The sequence below is a fragment of the Anoplopoma fimbria genome, chromosome 10 (genome assembly GCF_027596085.1).
Source record: "Anoplopoma fimbria isolate UVic2021 breed Golden Eagle Sablefish chromosome 10, Afim_UVic_2022, whole genome shotgun sequence".
Taxonomy (NCBI): domain Eukaryota; kingdom Metazoa; phylum Chordata; class Actinopteri; order Perciformes; family Anoplopomatidae; genus Anoplopoma; species Anoplopoma fimbria.
In genome coordinates, this window is record NC_072458.1 from 4,987,547 (window position 1) to 5,005,200 (window position 17,654).

A 17,654-nucleotide genomic window follows, 5' to 3' on the forward strand; every position below is an offset into this window, starting at 1 on the left:
GAGTTTAGGTTAAAGGGTACACTGTGATTGGGAAATGTAAGATAATAAGATAAGATAAGATAAGATAAGATAATCCTTTAAATGTGCAGGCTTACAGCAGCATAGAGTTAAAGTGCACACAAGAGACATAGTAAAGAAAGACAAGATAAAAATAAAAAATAAAAATGGTAATGGTTTAGATTAGGTGTGATTACATTTCAGTTACTGTGAATTTTTTTTACTGTTTTTACTGTTTATTACTGTTTTTTTTATTGCTCATTTGCTTATTTATAATACTTATTTTGATCTTTTTTGTCTCTTGTTTGCACTATCCTCTATGCTGCTGTAATCCTGTAAATGTCCCCCGCTGCGGGACTAATAAAGGATTATCTTATTTTATCTTGTCTTATTTAGATTACATTTTAAATTTTAAATACTCACCTGCTGTACATAGTAAAGTTTTCATTCCTTTTGTGTATTTTTATCTTGGATATTGTTGTTATTGTGTTTGTTGTAAGCTGCTGTTGGCTGGCTGAGGGCTACCAAACGGAATTTCGTTGTATCACTACAATGACAATCAAAAACCTCTTTATCTCTTTATCTCTTTATCTTAACGTACATGAAGTTCATTTGTAAAAATCAGATTAACACCATCCTTTGAATTGTTTGATCACCCTTGAGTGCACAATAAAAACATGATTTATGAAAACGACCTAATTTTGAGATAGCACCATCAAAACACCCTATTTGATTGATAGTTCCTTGAGTGCAAGAATGTTAGAGGATACATTAAAACAGACAGAGAAAAAAAAATCTTCTTTTGCAAAGAAACACTGTAAGCTGTCATAAAATGTTGAGTAATTACACTTTAAATACCTTCTCTTTGATTTCCTTGATATTTTATAACTTTCAGATAAATCTGTTATTTTTCTTACATCCTGGCTTGTGTCTTGTGCTGCTGTGATTTTCCTCCTGCAGATTATTTTATCTCATTTTATCTCTTTTTACTAAACTTTGAAGGTTTCTATCCAAAATAATATAGCCTTTTTAAAAGTAGTTAGGCTACATTCAAACAACTACAACATTAAAATGCTGCTTACATGTTAATGCATCAATACAGTAATCAATTAATATAATAACATACATAAAATAATATACATCTAAACACTGAGCCTAATTTCATGTTTGCAACTATAACCGTTGATAATCAAAATATACTTTTAATAAAGTTTTAAGTTAAGTTAGTACAGTTTTACAGCAATATGGCCACATTTAATCAATCTTTGTTCTTCTTTCACTGTTGCAAGTCATCAATATCAAGTTTTTTTGCTATTAGATAAGTATCACATTCATGCTATTCCTACAAAGAAATCTGTAGTAAGCCCAGTAAATAAATAAGATGACTATCATCTAATGTGGTTCTGGGCTCAGTAAAGGACAATGAGTGAACTGTATCTAAAATGATCCGTTAAATATAGAAACACATGGATGAATTAATAGAAAGTAACATAAAGCAGGTCATTGGTCTTTTGATGTAGGCTAGTTCATTTTGCTGTAGCCTTTTCCTGTTGGGAGAAATTACTGCACATCTCACCTCTTTCTGAGTTTCACAACTTAAGAAGCTGACAACAATTTTAATTCAAAGAAGAAAACTGTGGTAAATCATGTGTTCAAATGTTGTTTTCCATCACAAAAGTTTGCCTGTACACATTCAAACATTATCATCTCAGAGAATCATCCAAAACTCTCGACAAGCAACAGTCATCACAAGCAGAAAATGTTAGGTCAGACTGGTCAACAACGCCATCTGCTGGCCATAACTCTCACTCTCACGATAACCCAGTCTCAATCATCCATCGTAATATACTTCTCTGTGCAGTTTTTCTATTTTCCCGTGAACCAAATAAGCAAAACGTTTTATTCCAGACAGCTTGCTTCTGATAAAGTTTGGGCAGAAACATCTTCCACCAATGCTGAAACAATTTGAGATTGATTTAAACATGCAGATCAGTGTAAGCCACACGGATGACGCATCAGTTCAATACATAATAATGGTAAAAGATAAGGTATAAGGTATAACATCATATAACATAAAAGAAGATTTAAGAGAACACATAATACTGAACAAAACAAACTCTCAAAGTGAAAACAGGAGCAGTTCAGATTAAAATGTAGGCACATGCGGGTGTGTTTGTTTCTTTAGCTTGCAGAGGCTGGAAAAGACAGTCTTCAGCCTTCAAGCATTAAAACTTCCAAATCTCAGTTTCTAAACAGCACTTCAGGGTCTTATTTAAATGAAAATCATTTACAGCATCAACTGAGGTTAAACAGCATCATCATTGTTTTTCATTCACAACAAAAGGAATATACTTGCACAAAGAACTGAAGCAAATTCTTAAGGAAGGCCCCACACAGAAAACATTAGATGTGCAGACTGTGATTATCATGTGCATACGGGACGGTCTGTTCTTGTTTTCTTTAAATTGGCTTAATACAGTGACTCATTCCCTGACTGGCACCATAAGCATGGGAGAAAAAGCATGGCGGAGAGCATACACCCTTTTGTGTGATCCACTTTCTGCTCCACTTCACGCATGCATTTGCAACAGCACAACAAAGACGCAGCATCACGAGGTCTTTGGATGGAGACATTATGCAGGTGCTTATGTTGTAAATCACTGAGATTGACAGCCAAGGTTTTGCAAAGTCACTAGCGAACATCATCCACACAAGTCTGTAAATCACCGACCCGTCTTTTGGTGAACTTTTCACAGCTCCGGCTGCCATCTTTCTCTTCACAGAGTCTTGGCTTTTCTTCATCTTTCATCACACACGTTCCCAGGTTCAGTTTCTCCACCGCTGTTGTTATTGACGGGCTGCCCATCCTTAGACAATGCACTGGCCTCTTTTGATGCCCTCCTTTTGGACTCACGAGTGGTTTGCTGTGAAAAGATGCGAGAGGTTTTTTTGAATGCCACATCATTTAAATGTCACCACACTGGACAGAGAGTGAGTGGGCAACAATGGCCGACTGAGACCTGAGTCACTGAAGCTCTGCTCATAGGTGGAAGGTTAAATAGATAAGACACAACAATCTGTGTTTCTGAAAATGTAGTTTTTTTTAGGTCATGGAATTGATTTTTCAGATCTTTTTGAAATTCAATAAATATATTTTTTAAACTCAATAACAATGAATTTAAAACATGCTGAATAAAAGTGTCCACACAGTGTTATCAGTCTATCTCTTTTTTATCTGCTGTTCACGAGTATTAAAAGCCCATTCATTTGCATTTAGAGCAGATAATAGCATCGGCACACAAAATGAAAGAAATGTTATGGTATTGGCCAACTCAAATGCAGATTATTTTTACATAATTTATCATTCTCAATGTTTACTGTTTGCACTAACAGATGAATGACCAGATGACACTGAACCATGGATACTTGGGAAAATATAGTGTAAATATACTCTGTACGTCAATAAATGCAGATAAAACCTTCGTAGGTCTGCAACTATGTCTAATTTTCACAATTAATGAATTTTATTGTCAGTATTCTCAATAAAAATGTAAGACAATAGTGAAAACAACTCATCTTCTAACTTTTTGTCTTATCCGTCCGTTAATCAGCCCAAAACACAAATAGACTTTCTCTTTAGTTTACTAATTGAACAAGAAGAGAAAGCCCAAACACCTCGGTGGAAAGGGCTGCAACTAAGAACTTGTTTCATTATTGATCAATCTACTGTTTATTTTAGAAAGATCCAGGATAACATATGTGAATTGCTTGATCGACTATTCAACTCCTCGTATTTCATATGGTTGTTGTTGTTGTTGTTGTTGTTGTTGTTGTTGTGTGTGTGTGTCTATATTTGCATCTTACTGAAAATGTTGCCTGTGAATATTATAAAGCCATTTTGGGCAAACTTAAAATCATATCTCTGCCAACTTAGTTTTACAACATTATCTCAGATCACAAGACATATAACAGCCGTCTGTCCTTCCTTCCTTAAAACCTTCATGTTTTCTGCTTCAGTCACTTGAAATAAACCATAAACGGAAGTTAAATCAACATAAAGTCAAAACTTCCCATGAATAAATGGAAAACTACTGATTCTGATTCCTCATAAAGTTTTGATTCAGCAGAGCCACCTGTCAGACGGACTTTCAAACACTGCATATGAGATATACAACGTCAGAGAACAGGTACAGTATGTCACGCTGTTGGGTCTCAAGGCCTGTAACGTCACCATGTGTGCAAATATAGAGGCTGTTGGTGTTGGTGTTGATGTTTAGCGGTCAGATGTGTCAATACCTGCTACCAGTGACACCTACATCACTCAAGGAGCGTCTGGGTCTCCTCTGGTGGTTGGAGCCAGTGGACGTGAGGGCCTGCTTCCCACACTGGGTGCCAGTGTTCACCATCCTCTTCTCCCTCAGACTGGCCTCCAGAGCTTTACCTTTTGGACAACAGTAAAGGATTAGATTATCATGTGTCATTTTTTTTTTACACATTAAGACAATAGTAGAGATGCAAAACTGCTATGTTAGGGAGTTGACAGCTGGCAGTTAGAGTGGGCTTTTTTTTTTTTTTTTAGCTTTCTTGTGATCCCTATGTGCATCATAATCTCATTTTAGGAACTGTGATGTGGCCTGTTGTACATGCCATAAGAGACGTTGCAGTGCAGACAGACACAAACGGAGGATCTTACTGTTCGCCACCGGCAGAGAGGTCTCTACGTCCGTATTGGTGAGCCACGTCGATTCGGTTTCTCTGGTCCAGCTCTCATGGTACCTCGGCTCGATGATCGCGTCCGCCCGACTCCCTCCACAACCCATCGGGAAAATCATCCACGGTGGTTGCGGCTGTCACACGGAGCTAAACACGACTCGGGTTGTCTCAGGACAGCAGGCAGCATCCTCTCTCCCGGGTCTCTACTGCGGCTCAGTCCGAGGTTCCGGCTCCATCATCATCATCAGAGCCGCTTGCTGATGTTGATGCTGCTCTCTCTCCACAGACTACAGCAGCTGACCAGCACTAACACACACCGGAGCTACCTGCGTCATCCAACTGCACGACCTCTGATTGGCTGCGAGGGATCTCAACTACGTCACCGTCGTCATCATGAAAATATTCGCCTGGACCAATCAAAATCTCACTTTACTTTAAGTCCCCCTATTCAGCGTGGATGATAGCTAAACAAAACATTAAATACATAGTTTAAAATGTTGCCTTGCTGTAGGCTAAGCTGCTGTAAGAACATGGTTTTGTGTTTATTAATGTACAGCTATTTGTCAATAACAGCTGCTCCTATTAACACGTGTTTTACATTTTATAACTGTTTTACTATATTGTCATTAATTCAGTATGTGTTTATGCACCATTTTCCACTTATGAGTCCCCACAGGAGGAGTATAGTTGTAAATAAACAACTCCTTTAAAGTGTACCCGAAACCATTAATGGTTTTAATATTTCTTGCTCTTTTAGAGTATTTTACTGATTCATTTTTTAGTTGAATAATCAAAAAGAATCAAAAGAGGATTGTTTACAAAGAATTTGGGGTTTACAGGTTGTGGAAAAAAAAACTTTAAAGTATTTATCCATCTATTTGGAAATAAGGCAGCTATAAGTGTAATCAAATCCATTAATAAAGTATCATGAGATTTCACCTTTTTAAGAAGCCCGCATCTGAAGGTTACAAAATGTTAATAGCCCTGGTCCCTCAAATGATATAATAAGGCTAATTAAAAAGTTTTTTTCAAGTATCACAGTGCTTTACAAAAGCCAAACATATGAAACAATAAGAAAATCATACCAACAGTGACAATTTAAAACAGATAACAAGAACAAAATTAGAGAAGACTTCAAAAGAAATACAAATATACTTTTATAAACACATTTGTTTGTCTGCTAAAATGTTTGAGTAATAAAGGGGTTTTACAAAATTCAATCCAATCTGCAATTGTGAACATTACAAAGATGTTAATAAATTGATTTTTGGTTCAGATGCTCCAGAGGTTGCAGTCTTTCTGATTAATTAAAGAGCTATAAAATAACACTTTTTGGGAATCCTCAAGTTGTAATTATTAATGGCTTGATCTATCCGTAAATACTTTAACCATAAATACAGCCCATAGTTACAACTTATAACTGCTTTATAAAGGGAGATTTATTAGAAAGGAATCTTGTAGTAGTAGAGGAAGATATTTATACAGAACCCAAAAGGAGAAAAAAAACTCTTAAAACTAACTAAATAGCACCCAAAGTCAAACCTTCATTTCAAAATTTTATAATTTCCCTACTTAAACCTTATTAATGACTTCCTTCTTTGTACTTTATGTTGCTTACATATGCTTACATTATTTTTTCAAAATACTAAACTTATCTTATGTAGCACAATAGAAAATAAATGCTTGATTGTGCTTGAACTGTTCGCTTCCAACAAGTTTGCATTATAAGTAAACTTAGAACTAGATTTTATTTTGTATCCATTTCTAAGATTTTGTTTTCTTCTTATACTTTATTCTCTTCATATAAAACTGATAGTAATTCTAGTATTGGTTAATATCAGCCTGAGAACATTTATAAACTTTATTCTGCAGTTAAAAAGAACAGTGAGCCAAAGTCAGTTATATTTCACATTTATTTTAAATATGTGGTGTCATTATCAGTTATACTGACAATACAGTATTTGCACATAGACCCATTATTGTTTTCTCAAACTGCTTAATATACAGAAATGATAGGAGCATTCAATCAGCAAACATATTGCTTCTTTATACAGTAAATGGATCCGTCTCAGTGTTTCACAGGATTACAGCTTTAGAGGGGGGAGACAATGGTCGACATCTACTTGTAAACAGACATTCCTTACATGGAGCTAAAACACATCACTTTCAAAAACTGAACCAAACAAAAACATATTCACTGATTTTAGAGGCTTTAAATAAATACTATATTTAACATACATTTATATTTCTTCCCATTTTCCCCACAAATGTACCGTTTTTGTTGCTTTTAATAAAGTATGAGGACAGTAGAGAAAAACAACAATAAAAATGCAGCAATTTTATGTCCTTTGATGGGGAATGTGAAAGGAAGTAAAAAAAGGAAGCGAAAAAAACCCCAAAATGATGGCCTATATTTGTCAAGTATATTAGAACAGAAGTTCAATATACAACTTCTTCAATATTGACCTAGGGATGTACCGGGAGCATCAGAGAGGACAAGAGGAAGGGAATGAAAACAGGAAAAACAGGGTGGAATTAAATGAAACCTTGGGGATGTGAGCATGTCACATCAGAAAACTACCGCAAAGAGGCTGAGATGAGGAAGGAGATGCATCTAGACTTTGAAGTCCAGCAGGTTGCAGTCAACCTTGTAGTAAACGTAGGGGTAGTACTCCTGCTGGCTCAAGTTCAGCCCTGGGATGTCCATAGCGGCCTGCAGGCAACACAGAGACACAGTTAGACCAATAATCACACACACACCATTATTGTTTGCATTCATATTTCGATACCTTTTGTTTTATTACAGTTAGAGTTTAATGATACCATTGTTATTATGTTGTTTTACTATATACATGGTTTGTCTTAAGTCTTATCTTAAAAATACATATTTTTCCTCTTACCTGTAGTGCTATATATGCATCTAGATTGTTTTGGTGTGAGATGCGGAGTGTAGAGGTTTCTGCCTTATCTCCAATATAATGAAACTAGCTGAAACTCTACTTTTGGTGCTCAAAGCTCCAAAGAATACATTTGAAAAACTAAACAGCAATGGCTCTTTCCAGGAATCATGACCCGGGTACTGAAGATAATCCACAGACCTTGTGAGTGAAGTTCCTATATGAAACAACCAAGGCAATATCTGTCACACCAAACAGGATGGATTTGGTGTACCAAATAAAGAATAGATTTACAAGGATATAAAGGCTTTCCCATTTGTTCAGCATGGTGAACAGTGGCGGCAAAAAATCCAGAAGTTTGGCAGAGCCGCTTTGTTTCTGGGCCTATAAGGCAATGCAAAGCCTCCCTATTAGGTGAATGAGACATGTTTTCTGTCTTTTAAATTTCAGTCATGTCTGTTATAAAAAGTATTTTGCATGACTGAAACATGAAAAAAATATGTTGAACTGGTGGAGGAAACCAATGTAATACATTTTTTTGATTGTTTATTGGAAATAATCAGTGAAGGGGACTCACATCAATGATCGCTGCGCTGCTGTCCAGGTGTTTGTACAGGTCGGAGAGCACCTCTCTCAGCTTCTTCATGTTCTTCTTGTTGGGCTGCAGCAGCATCGCCTGGAAGTTCACCGGCAGCCCATATCTATGAAACACAAGAAGTCTGTCAGGCAATCTGTCATCTTTCTCAAGAAACAAGAAGAAACAAATCCTACATTAAAGAGGACGAGTGAATGGAATACCAAAGTTTGCAAAGAGTAGCAGACTGATGAACTTCACTGAGGGTGTTTCATGGAGGCTGCTGGGTTTTCACTTGCTTACCTCAAAACTGACTCCACAAACACGCGAAGGGCTTTTATGTGAATCCACGCAATGAAGGCTTCGCTGAAATTCACTTTCAGCCATCGTACCAAAGGCCCCTGGGTGGACAGAAACAGCATTTTAATATTTTCTAATTAAGAATATATACTTGTCAACTGGCTGAAATTCCCATTTTGGATGGTTTTTGATTCAAATCATCCTCATGAATTACCAGTAAGCATAATTACAGAATTATATAAAACTGGTTTCAGGCTTTCAGCCACTAAGACTCAATTCATTTCTTCCTTCCCTACTTAATCAGTAAAACTATTTATGAAGAAAACAGCAGCCGTACAAACTGTTTCTTCTTGTCAGTGGACAAACGTGTCATCTCTTCTTTGTCGGCCTTCAGCTCCTCCTCATTGTACTGGAAATCACGCACCGTAAACCTAAGTCAGGACACACAGCAGAGAGCTGGCAATCAGCTGCCAGCGAACACACACACACACACACACAGACACACACACACAGACACACACAGACACACTCAAGTGCACATCTGAAAAAGGGCTTCATACACACAGACACATGATAAAGAAAACACACAGATCCCTCAGTCGTGCTAATTGGAGAGACTGTCGAGTGCTGACAAATTGTGTTTATTATAGAATGGCAGACTTTTTTTTAGAGCATAACAAGCCAATTCCTGCGTTAACAAATAAGTAGCCCACTTCAATAAAGAGGTATCATTACTGCCATTTATCTGTGGTTGATTTCCCCGACATTACAAAAACACAAAAGGGAGACATAATCTGCGATCTGAAACTAAAATCTCTCAAGTGACAAAAACTGAAACACAGCTCAAGTGGAAAATAAAATCAACTTGCTTGTTTTCTCTGGCCTTGTGCTTGAAGTCATCTATAGCCTTCCTGAAGAGAGTGACACTGAACAGACCGCTGTCGTGGTCCTCAAACAGCAGCCTGGAGGAGAGGACAAGACACATGGCTTTGTTTATACTGTTAACTCGTATTTAATATTCATGGACAACTTTGATGTCTTTGTACAAGCCCTGCAAAGAAAGCAGTCAAGTATTACATTCAATCTAAAGAAACAAAGATTAAATACCCTGTTAACAATTTGAATTGGCTGCAAAATAAATATATATGTGTAAGTAGTGCTTTTATCAGTGAACTATTTGTGAAATTGTGTCCGAAAATGGTCTGATCCCATGCTGTGTGTGCCATGTTACAAAAAATGTTTTAGGTGCACGACAAAGTTAAGCATCCTTTTGCACTTGATTACGTTATTTTCTGGCTTGCACACCCCGTGCCAGCTTTACTAAGCTTCAACATGAGAGCTGGGTACACGCAGTATTCATCACCTGATGACTCAACTACTGCAACAGCTCTCTCATTTTTCTCCACAAACTACAATACATTAAAGAGTCAGCTGCCCGTCTGCTCACCCACTCCAGCACCAGAGATCACATCACCCCAGTCCTTCAAAACCTCCACTGGCTCCCCATTCACCAAAGAATCCAGTTCAAAATTCTCCTCATCACCTACAAAGCCCTCCAAAACCTGGCCCCCATCTACATCACTGGCCTCATCATTGTTGTGGCTGTTTTTATACGGTTATTGCTTGTAATGTTTTTGTTTTTACTATCATGTACAGTGCTCTGAGAACCTTTTCTTAAGCACTGTACAAATGAAATGTATTATTATTGTGATTTTATTATTATTAAAGATAAACTCAAACTAACTGATCCATTTTTTGTCAGAATTCACTATATTGAACTGATTTCCTTCAATACATGTTGGGTGACAAGCTACCTCTTCTCAGTATGAGTCACTAAGGCAGCAATGAGGACATGACCCCTCACTGGCTTCTCACTCATTGCAAGAAACACAAACCAACCGTGTGTGCTGGAACTCAATTTACAGATATTATATAGAAAGTATGTGCAATTAAGGATGAAGTCTGCATTACCAAAGCACTTGATCTCTCCCAGGTGTGAATGCAGGTTTTGACAACGTATCGATAAAGTAGAGCTTAGAAACAATCACAAAAAAATATCACTTAAGGAAATATTCCCCTGTCCTAGCTGCATAATATATAAAAGATGTTCCCATTTCCTGTTGGATCAGCAGATGGGTTTTGGGAATACAGGTTGCTAGGTTACCACACCGCACTTAGCCACGTCTGTCCAAAAGCCCGGACATAACGTCTCAAATCATCTGGCCTCGTTTTCAAAAGGTCAATTGCTTTCTGCAGGTCAACCACATAATCTTTTCTATTTTAATACGAATAAGTAGCTTTTTAAGGGTCAACCATGAAATGTTTCCGATTCTAATCAGAGTCAAAGCATGAAACCTAATGAAGCAACTGTAGTGGACACAAGGATGTCGCACAGCATGACATTAAAGATATCAATATTAAGGTTGTCCCCTTTCCTCGGCTCAACGAGGGTTAAGATGCTCGCCAGCTTGCCTAAGCCAACACCAGATTCACTCTCGTTTTGGAACAAACTTTGTCCGTTTGCCAATTCGGCAAGTTATCTTTGCATTTTATTTTTAAGTCAGATATGTCAAAAAACAAAAATTGTCTCCTTCGTTTGGTTGATCATTTATAAATTTATGAAGCTTACTTTGTGGAGCGTGGCACAACCATTTCTGACAGGGTTTCATACGTCTTCTGCCAGTCAGCATAACTTGTCCTGGTGATGGGGGAAAGGGAAATATTATAACAATGTATTTTCACATCAAACATTACATTTTAAGGCTGATCCCAATAGTGAAAATTAAAAAAAATGATTTTCATTTTATTCTGAAATTGAACGGATTAAGAATTGACCATTTTCATGGCCAAAATGTGTTGAGTTTTGAGGCAGAAGAAGCCTCTGGGACGCCACATCATGGGACTGAGGTGAATTGACTGAATAATTGACTGTTTTTATGCTGCTGTAGTCAGAGGGGATCCTCCATCAAGTCTACTATAGATACAATGACATGAGAACTCTAACCCCACCGAATATTGAATATATTGATACTGATGTAAGGGTACTTACTTTGGGACAACCACCAGCATGGTAATTAGGTACTCAGAGTCCACTACAAAGTCCTCTTTCTTCACTATGTCAGCCAAACTCCTGGTCAACAAACTCCCACTAAAGGACAACAGATGCAGATTAGATACTCAGGCAACTTGAATCTTTCTCACAAAGCCATACAAATGTTTTTGTTAACGATGTGTGGAGCAGAAGTATTTTACACATTTAACAAAACTATTTTAAGTATTTTAATATTTCAATCCCATCCTCCTTAGAAGCGATACATAGAGGTGTGCCAAAAAGGCTGCCATCTCATTCAACTACTTTGAAGAATCTAAAATATAAAACATATTCTGGTTTGTTGAGCATTTGTTTGTTTACCACATAATTCCATATGCGTTCCTTCATAGTTTGGATGTCTTCAATATTAATCTACAATGTAGAAAACATTTTTTTTTAATAGTTTGGATGTCTTCAATATTAATAAAGAAAAACCATTGAATGAGAAGGTGTGTCCAAACTTTTGACTGGTACTGTACATGTATTCCATCTACATTTTGGAAACATTTTTGAAGCTACAGCTGGAAAGCATGTTTTACTCCATAGCGATGTCAGGAAATAGGAAAACATAGGAAACAGAAGAAGATTTGCTGTGGTTCCTGTTTGCAACTGCTGTGTGTAGGACGAGGATGATGTTTATACATGCGGTCATGAAGGTTAATATTACATGAGGACTAACTTTTACATTGATCTGCTGTACAACAAAATAACTAAAAGATAAAAGAAAAGCTAATCATTTGTGATAAAGCTAGAGGAGTGCCACAGTATTTGGCTTTGGTCAATGCTTCTGCAATCAAATTACAGACAACATACAGTGTATTCATGTTATCAGTATTAGTACGGTATAACTCACGCATTCTTCCTCTCCAGGTTTTGCAGGTTTCCCTTCAGGTTGTTGTAGGCTGAAGCTCTGGCCTTCAGGTCATTGTCTATCTGAGTGGCTTGCTAGAGAAAAAGAAGAGAACAAATCAGCGTACCGGTACTTCCCAAAACGCACAGATATTATAAATATATGATAAATATTATGATGGTTTCCAGTATAGAAATATATTATAATCAGTTCAGTGAGGATCATTTCCTGCACCAAACATATGAATGGGCAAAATCAAACTAGGACAGATTTTTACCTTGGAGATGATCTCAGAGATGTTTTTCAGCGACTGTTTGATTGGATACTTAGCCATGTCCCACTGAAATCTGGTGATATAGGTGACCAGGTCAACTGTAGAACAGATTAAAGTCATCTACATTAATCACTTTAATTTAAAAAGACTGTATGTTTGAACATCTGAACACACTGGAACATATCATGTCTTGCTTTGAGGTCTAATAAACAAGATCATTAAGTAAACAGCAATTACCTCCATTAGCGAGTAGGTTCTCCTGGACTTTGTCTCGGCTGTCCTCCAGGACATCGGCCATGTACTGAGCGACCTTTTTCACAACACTGAAACACAACACAGGGAATGAACACAAGAGAAGCAATAGATGGCAACAGCAGGCAGGACTCATTCGTTCATCTAACAACTGTCTCCTGCTACCTAACAGATACAGAGGGAATTTTACAGACTCTTTAAGCTAAGTCTTAACACATAGAGGTTTACCTTTCCACAAAAGTGTCTAGTTTAGCCAGTTCATCCGACAGACCCACCAAAACATCTAGTGTTCCGACCTGTTAGAGAAACACACAGAAATATGAACAAAAACACACCACTAGGCTGCTTAAAGGGGGATTTCCTGTGGTGGGGAATACACATGACTGCAGTGTTTGACCTTGAGATCAGGGATGTTGAACTTGTTGTTAGCGGAGAGGTTGTTGGTGCGTGTTGTGGCCACCATTAGCTTGTCCCAGGTCTGCTGGCACGTCTTCTCCCCCGGAGCAGAGATCAACCAGAATTCTGTCATGGCTGTGAGAGGTTTGTCCACCGGGCCTTTGATGTGAGGAAGTCACTGAAAGTGAAGTAAGAGAAAGAGTATCAGTAGAGCTCTGTGGTTTGTTCCAGGGCTACTGTTCTGTTGATGACTCTGACCTCCGTAAGAAGGATGGAATGTAAGGAGAGGAATGGTGATGATGATATGTACGGTGAGACAATATAATCATTCAGCCATCAGAATTATTGCTATTATGATTTTTTAGAATGGTAGATATTCCTTGAACAGCTTTGGGTGTATTGAGCCATTGTGGGCAATGTTAAAACGTAATTATTTCAATGATTTTTGCATTAAAAACATGAAGTACTTTGATTTGTTAGCGTTCGATTTGCTGGATTGGCCAAAAACACAAATTCTTGTTTCTCCTCTGATTTTCCACAAATATTATTGTGTCAAAAAGAGCTAATAACAAAATGACAGTTGGCGTATCAAAAAGTTTTATCCAGATTTCCCACTCCTATACGTTATCAAAAACACTACCCAGACATCTATAAATTAAGGGAAACTGATTTTATGCTACAGAATACTTCCACTACACTACATTTCAGAGAAAAATATTTTAATTTTTACTTCACTGCACTCATTTGATATTTGTTGCTAGTTACTTTGGATGTTATGATTTGTAAGCAAAACACATGATGATGCCAATGATGCCTTGGTACACATTACACACATCAACTGGATATAAAGTCGCTGAAAACGACTCTCCACAAACTGCTACAACATTTAAAGCTGCTTACATGTTACTTGTCCAATAATATGATATACATAATAATATACATAATTTTTTGTATAATGAGAACTTTGACTTTTGATATTCAAGTTTATTTTGCTGATCATACTTTGGTACCTTTACCCAAGTACCTTTACTGTAATGTATGGCTTCTATTTTTAACTGAGTATTTTCACATGCTATAACTGCATTTCCTAAGTAAAGAGTATGAGTATTTTCCCACCACCGTATAAAAGACTGATTTTCAGCTGTGTAAGTATTTTGTTCCTCTTTTGACGTCTATGATGCTTCTGATTCATTAACTTCCACATATCCCCATGATGGTAATATGGTCACTGCACACACACACACACACACACACACACACACACACACACACACACACACACACACACACACACACACACACACACACACACTGGTAGATTGCATTTGTAAAACTCATAAGAGACTGGTCTCCATGTCTGCTGATTGATTGAGTCATATGATCAGTTTCTGTAGAGGACATGCTAAATACTGATCCTCCTCATGAATCACCATGACCTACTCATGACTAAGGGCTGCTGCTCTTTGGGTTTGATTTGTTAACCATTCTCACTCAAAAAAACACTGTTAATTAGCAAAGTAGACCTGGTTCTTGTGTGGTTAAATTCAGTATTAAATACTTAAGTATTTTTTGCATCGCAGTCTCACGCTGTCACGACGTCATTCATTGGTAAATGTACGTACTCACCGGTATTTTTAATGGCTTTAGAATCTGGTCCCCACGGTTTGATTCAGTTAGACAGACGCAGCTTCCCATGCATAGCGCAGATAGTAACAGCTTTTCCACTCAAAGGAGCTTCAACATAACATCTCACTCACAGTCAGCTGATCAGGACTGTTGTTGTGCGCCTGCGCAGTTGCTGCTGCCTTCACGTGACCGACAAGTCCTTGTGAGATTCAATGTATGAACATAAAAAACAGAAATAACAGCTGTTAAGCAGTTGGTGGAAGACATGAAAACTGATTTGATTTAAAAAAGAAAAAACATATATCTGCACAGGTACAGCTGATCATTTGTTGAAATGGCTTAGTGATGGAGAAAAAAATTGGTGGTGGACAAATGGTTGAAAGTCCAGACTGTGTATAAGTATAACTACTGTATATAAGTATAAATACTGTATATAAGTGGCCTCTGCCATTATCAATGATAGTAGGCCTAGTACAAATGCAATGTAGTGTTTGGTTGTTGCTGCACCTGTTAATCATGTACAGAAGTGGAGGGATGGAGATGGAAAAATACATTTTCTGTGATGTAATTTCTTAGCTTCTTATTGTTTAGATAAGTATTACATCATGTTAATTTATTACGTGCTCTCCAGTTTGTTAAATCATATCACAATCCAAGAATTTTGATTATTTCAGCTGCATCATTTTTTGGTTAAAAAGTAATTATAGTAATTTCGACAGGCATTAAAGGCAGCATGAGGGTTTGTTTTGACAGCTCAGTCAGTATCAGTCGTGTCGCCCTCTTCTGGTAGGATGTATATTGTACTTAATTAAAAGATCCTGCCTCTAGGTGTCAGTTTCATTAGAGTGGACTGATCATGAACTGATTCAGCTATTTATAATTTCTCAACAATCTTTGTCCGTTATTATGATATAAATGATCCTATATGTCCAGTGTTATCTCTAGAGTTAGGGTAAATACCACTATTATACAAGAGTCTGGCCAATGTTGGAATTTTAGACTGACACCAATTATAATAATATTTGAGAGTTAAATGGGATGGTATATCAGCAGACACGTTTTTAAGAATAGCCCTTTTTCATGGAAAACATGTCAAAGTGAGAACATGAAAACCACATGTGTAAATGATACAACTAAAGTTATTTCCATGTCCAAATACGTGCTGTAAAATAGGCCCATTGTAAACAGCATATGAACAATGTAGGACATCTTAAACTTAAGAAATAACAGTTATTAGTAGTTGATAGTAATTAATAGTCAGTACTTCCTAGATCACAAACTATGTAATGGCAACAAAATGTTTAGGGAATTTCTTTGCTGATATTTTCTTGTTATTTATCAGATGTCGTATTGACAGATACCAACATGAGCTGATACTGGTGGATATATATATATATATATATATCTGCCCAGCTACTTGAACATCCATTACAGTTAGGTAAGTTGTCTTACTGAACTCTTCAAAGTTTGATTTAATTTTGGAATTGCATGCTGGGGTATTGTGAATTGATTATTAATGCAGTTAATTGTAAATTGTACTTCTTGCTGCAAATTGAGTTTCCTTTCTGAAGACAGTGAAGGCATTTAACTGAACTCTGCAGGACTGAAGCATGAAATCTAATTTCCTCCTGCCCTCATGGTCTCTGTTGTGAACCCTGAAGCACATAGTAACTTTTTACTTTTTACTTTATTTGAAACGTTGTTGCATTGTTAAATATATTAAAGGAAACAGCATTATACCCATTTAAAATAATTATCAAAGCTTGATCATTTTAATTATGAAGTCATAATCCAATGGAAAGTATGCATAACCCATTTGTGTTTTTGGAATTATATATACGTGTGTGTGTGTGTGTGTGTGTGTGTGTGTGTGTGTGTGTGTGTGTGTGTGTGTGTGTGTGTGTGTGTGTGTGTGTGTGTGTGTGTGTGTGTGTGTGTGTGCCTCAGGGCCAAGAGCATGACTGTACTGCATGAATCCATACATTTAATTAAGTCACTTTGAGTCTGTAAAGAAGGCCAGCCAGCCAAGGGAATATCCGTTCCAGGATGTTTTTTCTGTTGTTAAGACTCCAAGGTTTTCTACACCAGATTGTTTTGTGAACACAGTGTCCCTCGGAGTAACTGTCATAAAACAATGATAAGAGCCAAACAGCTACAGACCCAGATGAACCCATGCAGCGCTTTGCTCCAGTGTCACAGAAATACAAGTCATACGACCAAGGTGGCTGCAGGCTGAGTCTTTCACTGTTGTACTGAACTCCTGACCACCATGCTTTATGAGAGACATTTCTCCAAATCAATTGCTTCCCATCAAACTGAATGACACATAAATAATTATCGCACTTGACAAAGTTTTTCTTCAGGACGGATCAACGAAATATTCAGTAAAGCCTTTGAATCTTTAATATCTATTAATCCCCCAGATTCAATGTGCGTGAACAAAATATCCAAAACCTAGACTAGCTGCGTGTTTTGTAAGTTTTGCGTTCCTGTGTTGTAAAAGTGTGTGAGTGTCACACCGTTGTTGAAATTGTGAATGTGAAATAAGAATTGTTGACAGCATGTGAATAAAAACAAAGCCATATTTTTTGCATTCTCAGACAGACTTGGAAAAAAGATTAAACAAGTAAAACATCTATGAATGCCCAAATGTTTTAAAAGAATGCTTAGTCGTGTTAACATTC

The 17,654-nt window shown here is 37.1% G+C and overlaps 2 protein-coding genes across 3 annotated transcripts; both read right to left on the bottom strand.

Moving 5' to 3' along the window:
* Positions 1-1,593: 1,593 nt before the first annotated feature.
* On the bottom strand, positions 1,594-5,011 carry si:ch211-215i13.3 (brain and acute leukemia cytoplasmic protein). Of its 2 annotated transcripts, none has more exons than XM_054606487.1 (3): positions 4,691-5,011; positions 4,294-4,438; positions 1,594-2,921 (listed from the first exon to the last, which is right to left on the bottom strand). In XM_054606487.1, the coding sequence occupies exons 1-3, from the start codon at positions 4,827-4,829 to the stop codon at positions 2,690-2,692; spliced, it is 516 nt and encodes a 171-aa protein (XP_054462462.1). In that variant the 5' UTR covers positions 4,830-5,011; the 3' UTR covers positions 1,594-2,689. The 2 variants fall into 2 exon arrangements, with proteins under 2 accessions (XP_054462462.1, XP_054462463.1); XM_054606488.1 differs by having other exon boundaries at positions 2,655-2,921; positions 4,314-4,438.
* Positions 5,012-6,617: 1,606 nt separating this feature from the next.
* On the bottom strand, positions 6,618-15,142 carry atp6v1c1b (ATPase H+ transporting V1 subunit C1b). The gene is made up of 13 exons (XM_054606070.1): positions 14,971-15,142; positions 13,346-13,522; positions 13,177-13,244; positions 12,934-13,019; positions 12,700-12,794; positions 12,426-12,517; positions 11,531-11,629; positions 11,111-11,179; positions 9,351-9,443; positions 8,819-8,912; positions 8,485-8,582; positions 8,185-8,308; positions 6,618-7,423 (listed from the first exon to the last, which is right to left on the bottom strand). The coding sequence occupies exons 2-13, from the start codon at positions 13,475-13,477 to the stop codon at positions 7,325-7,327; spliced, it is 1,149 nt and encodes a 382-aa protein (XP_054462045.1). The 5' UTR covers positions 13,478-13,522; positions 14,971-15,142; the 3' UTR covers positions 6,618-7,324.
* Positions 15,143-17,654: the final 2,512 nt, after the last annotated feature.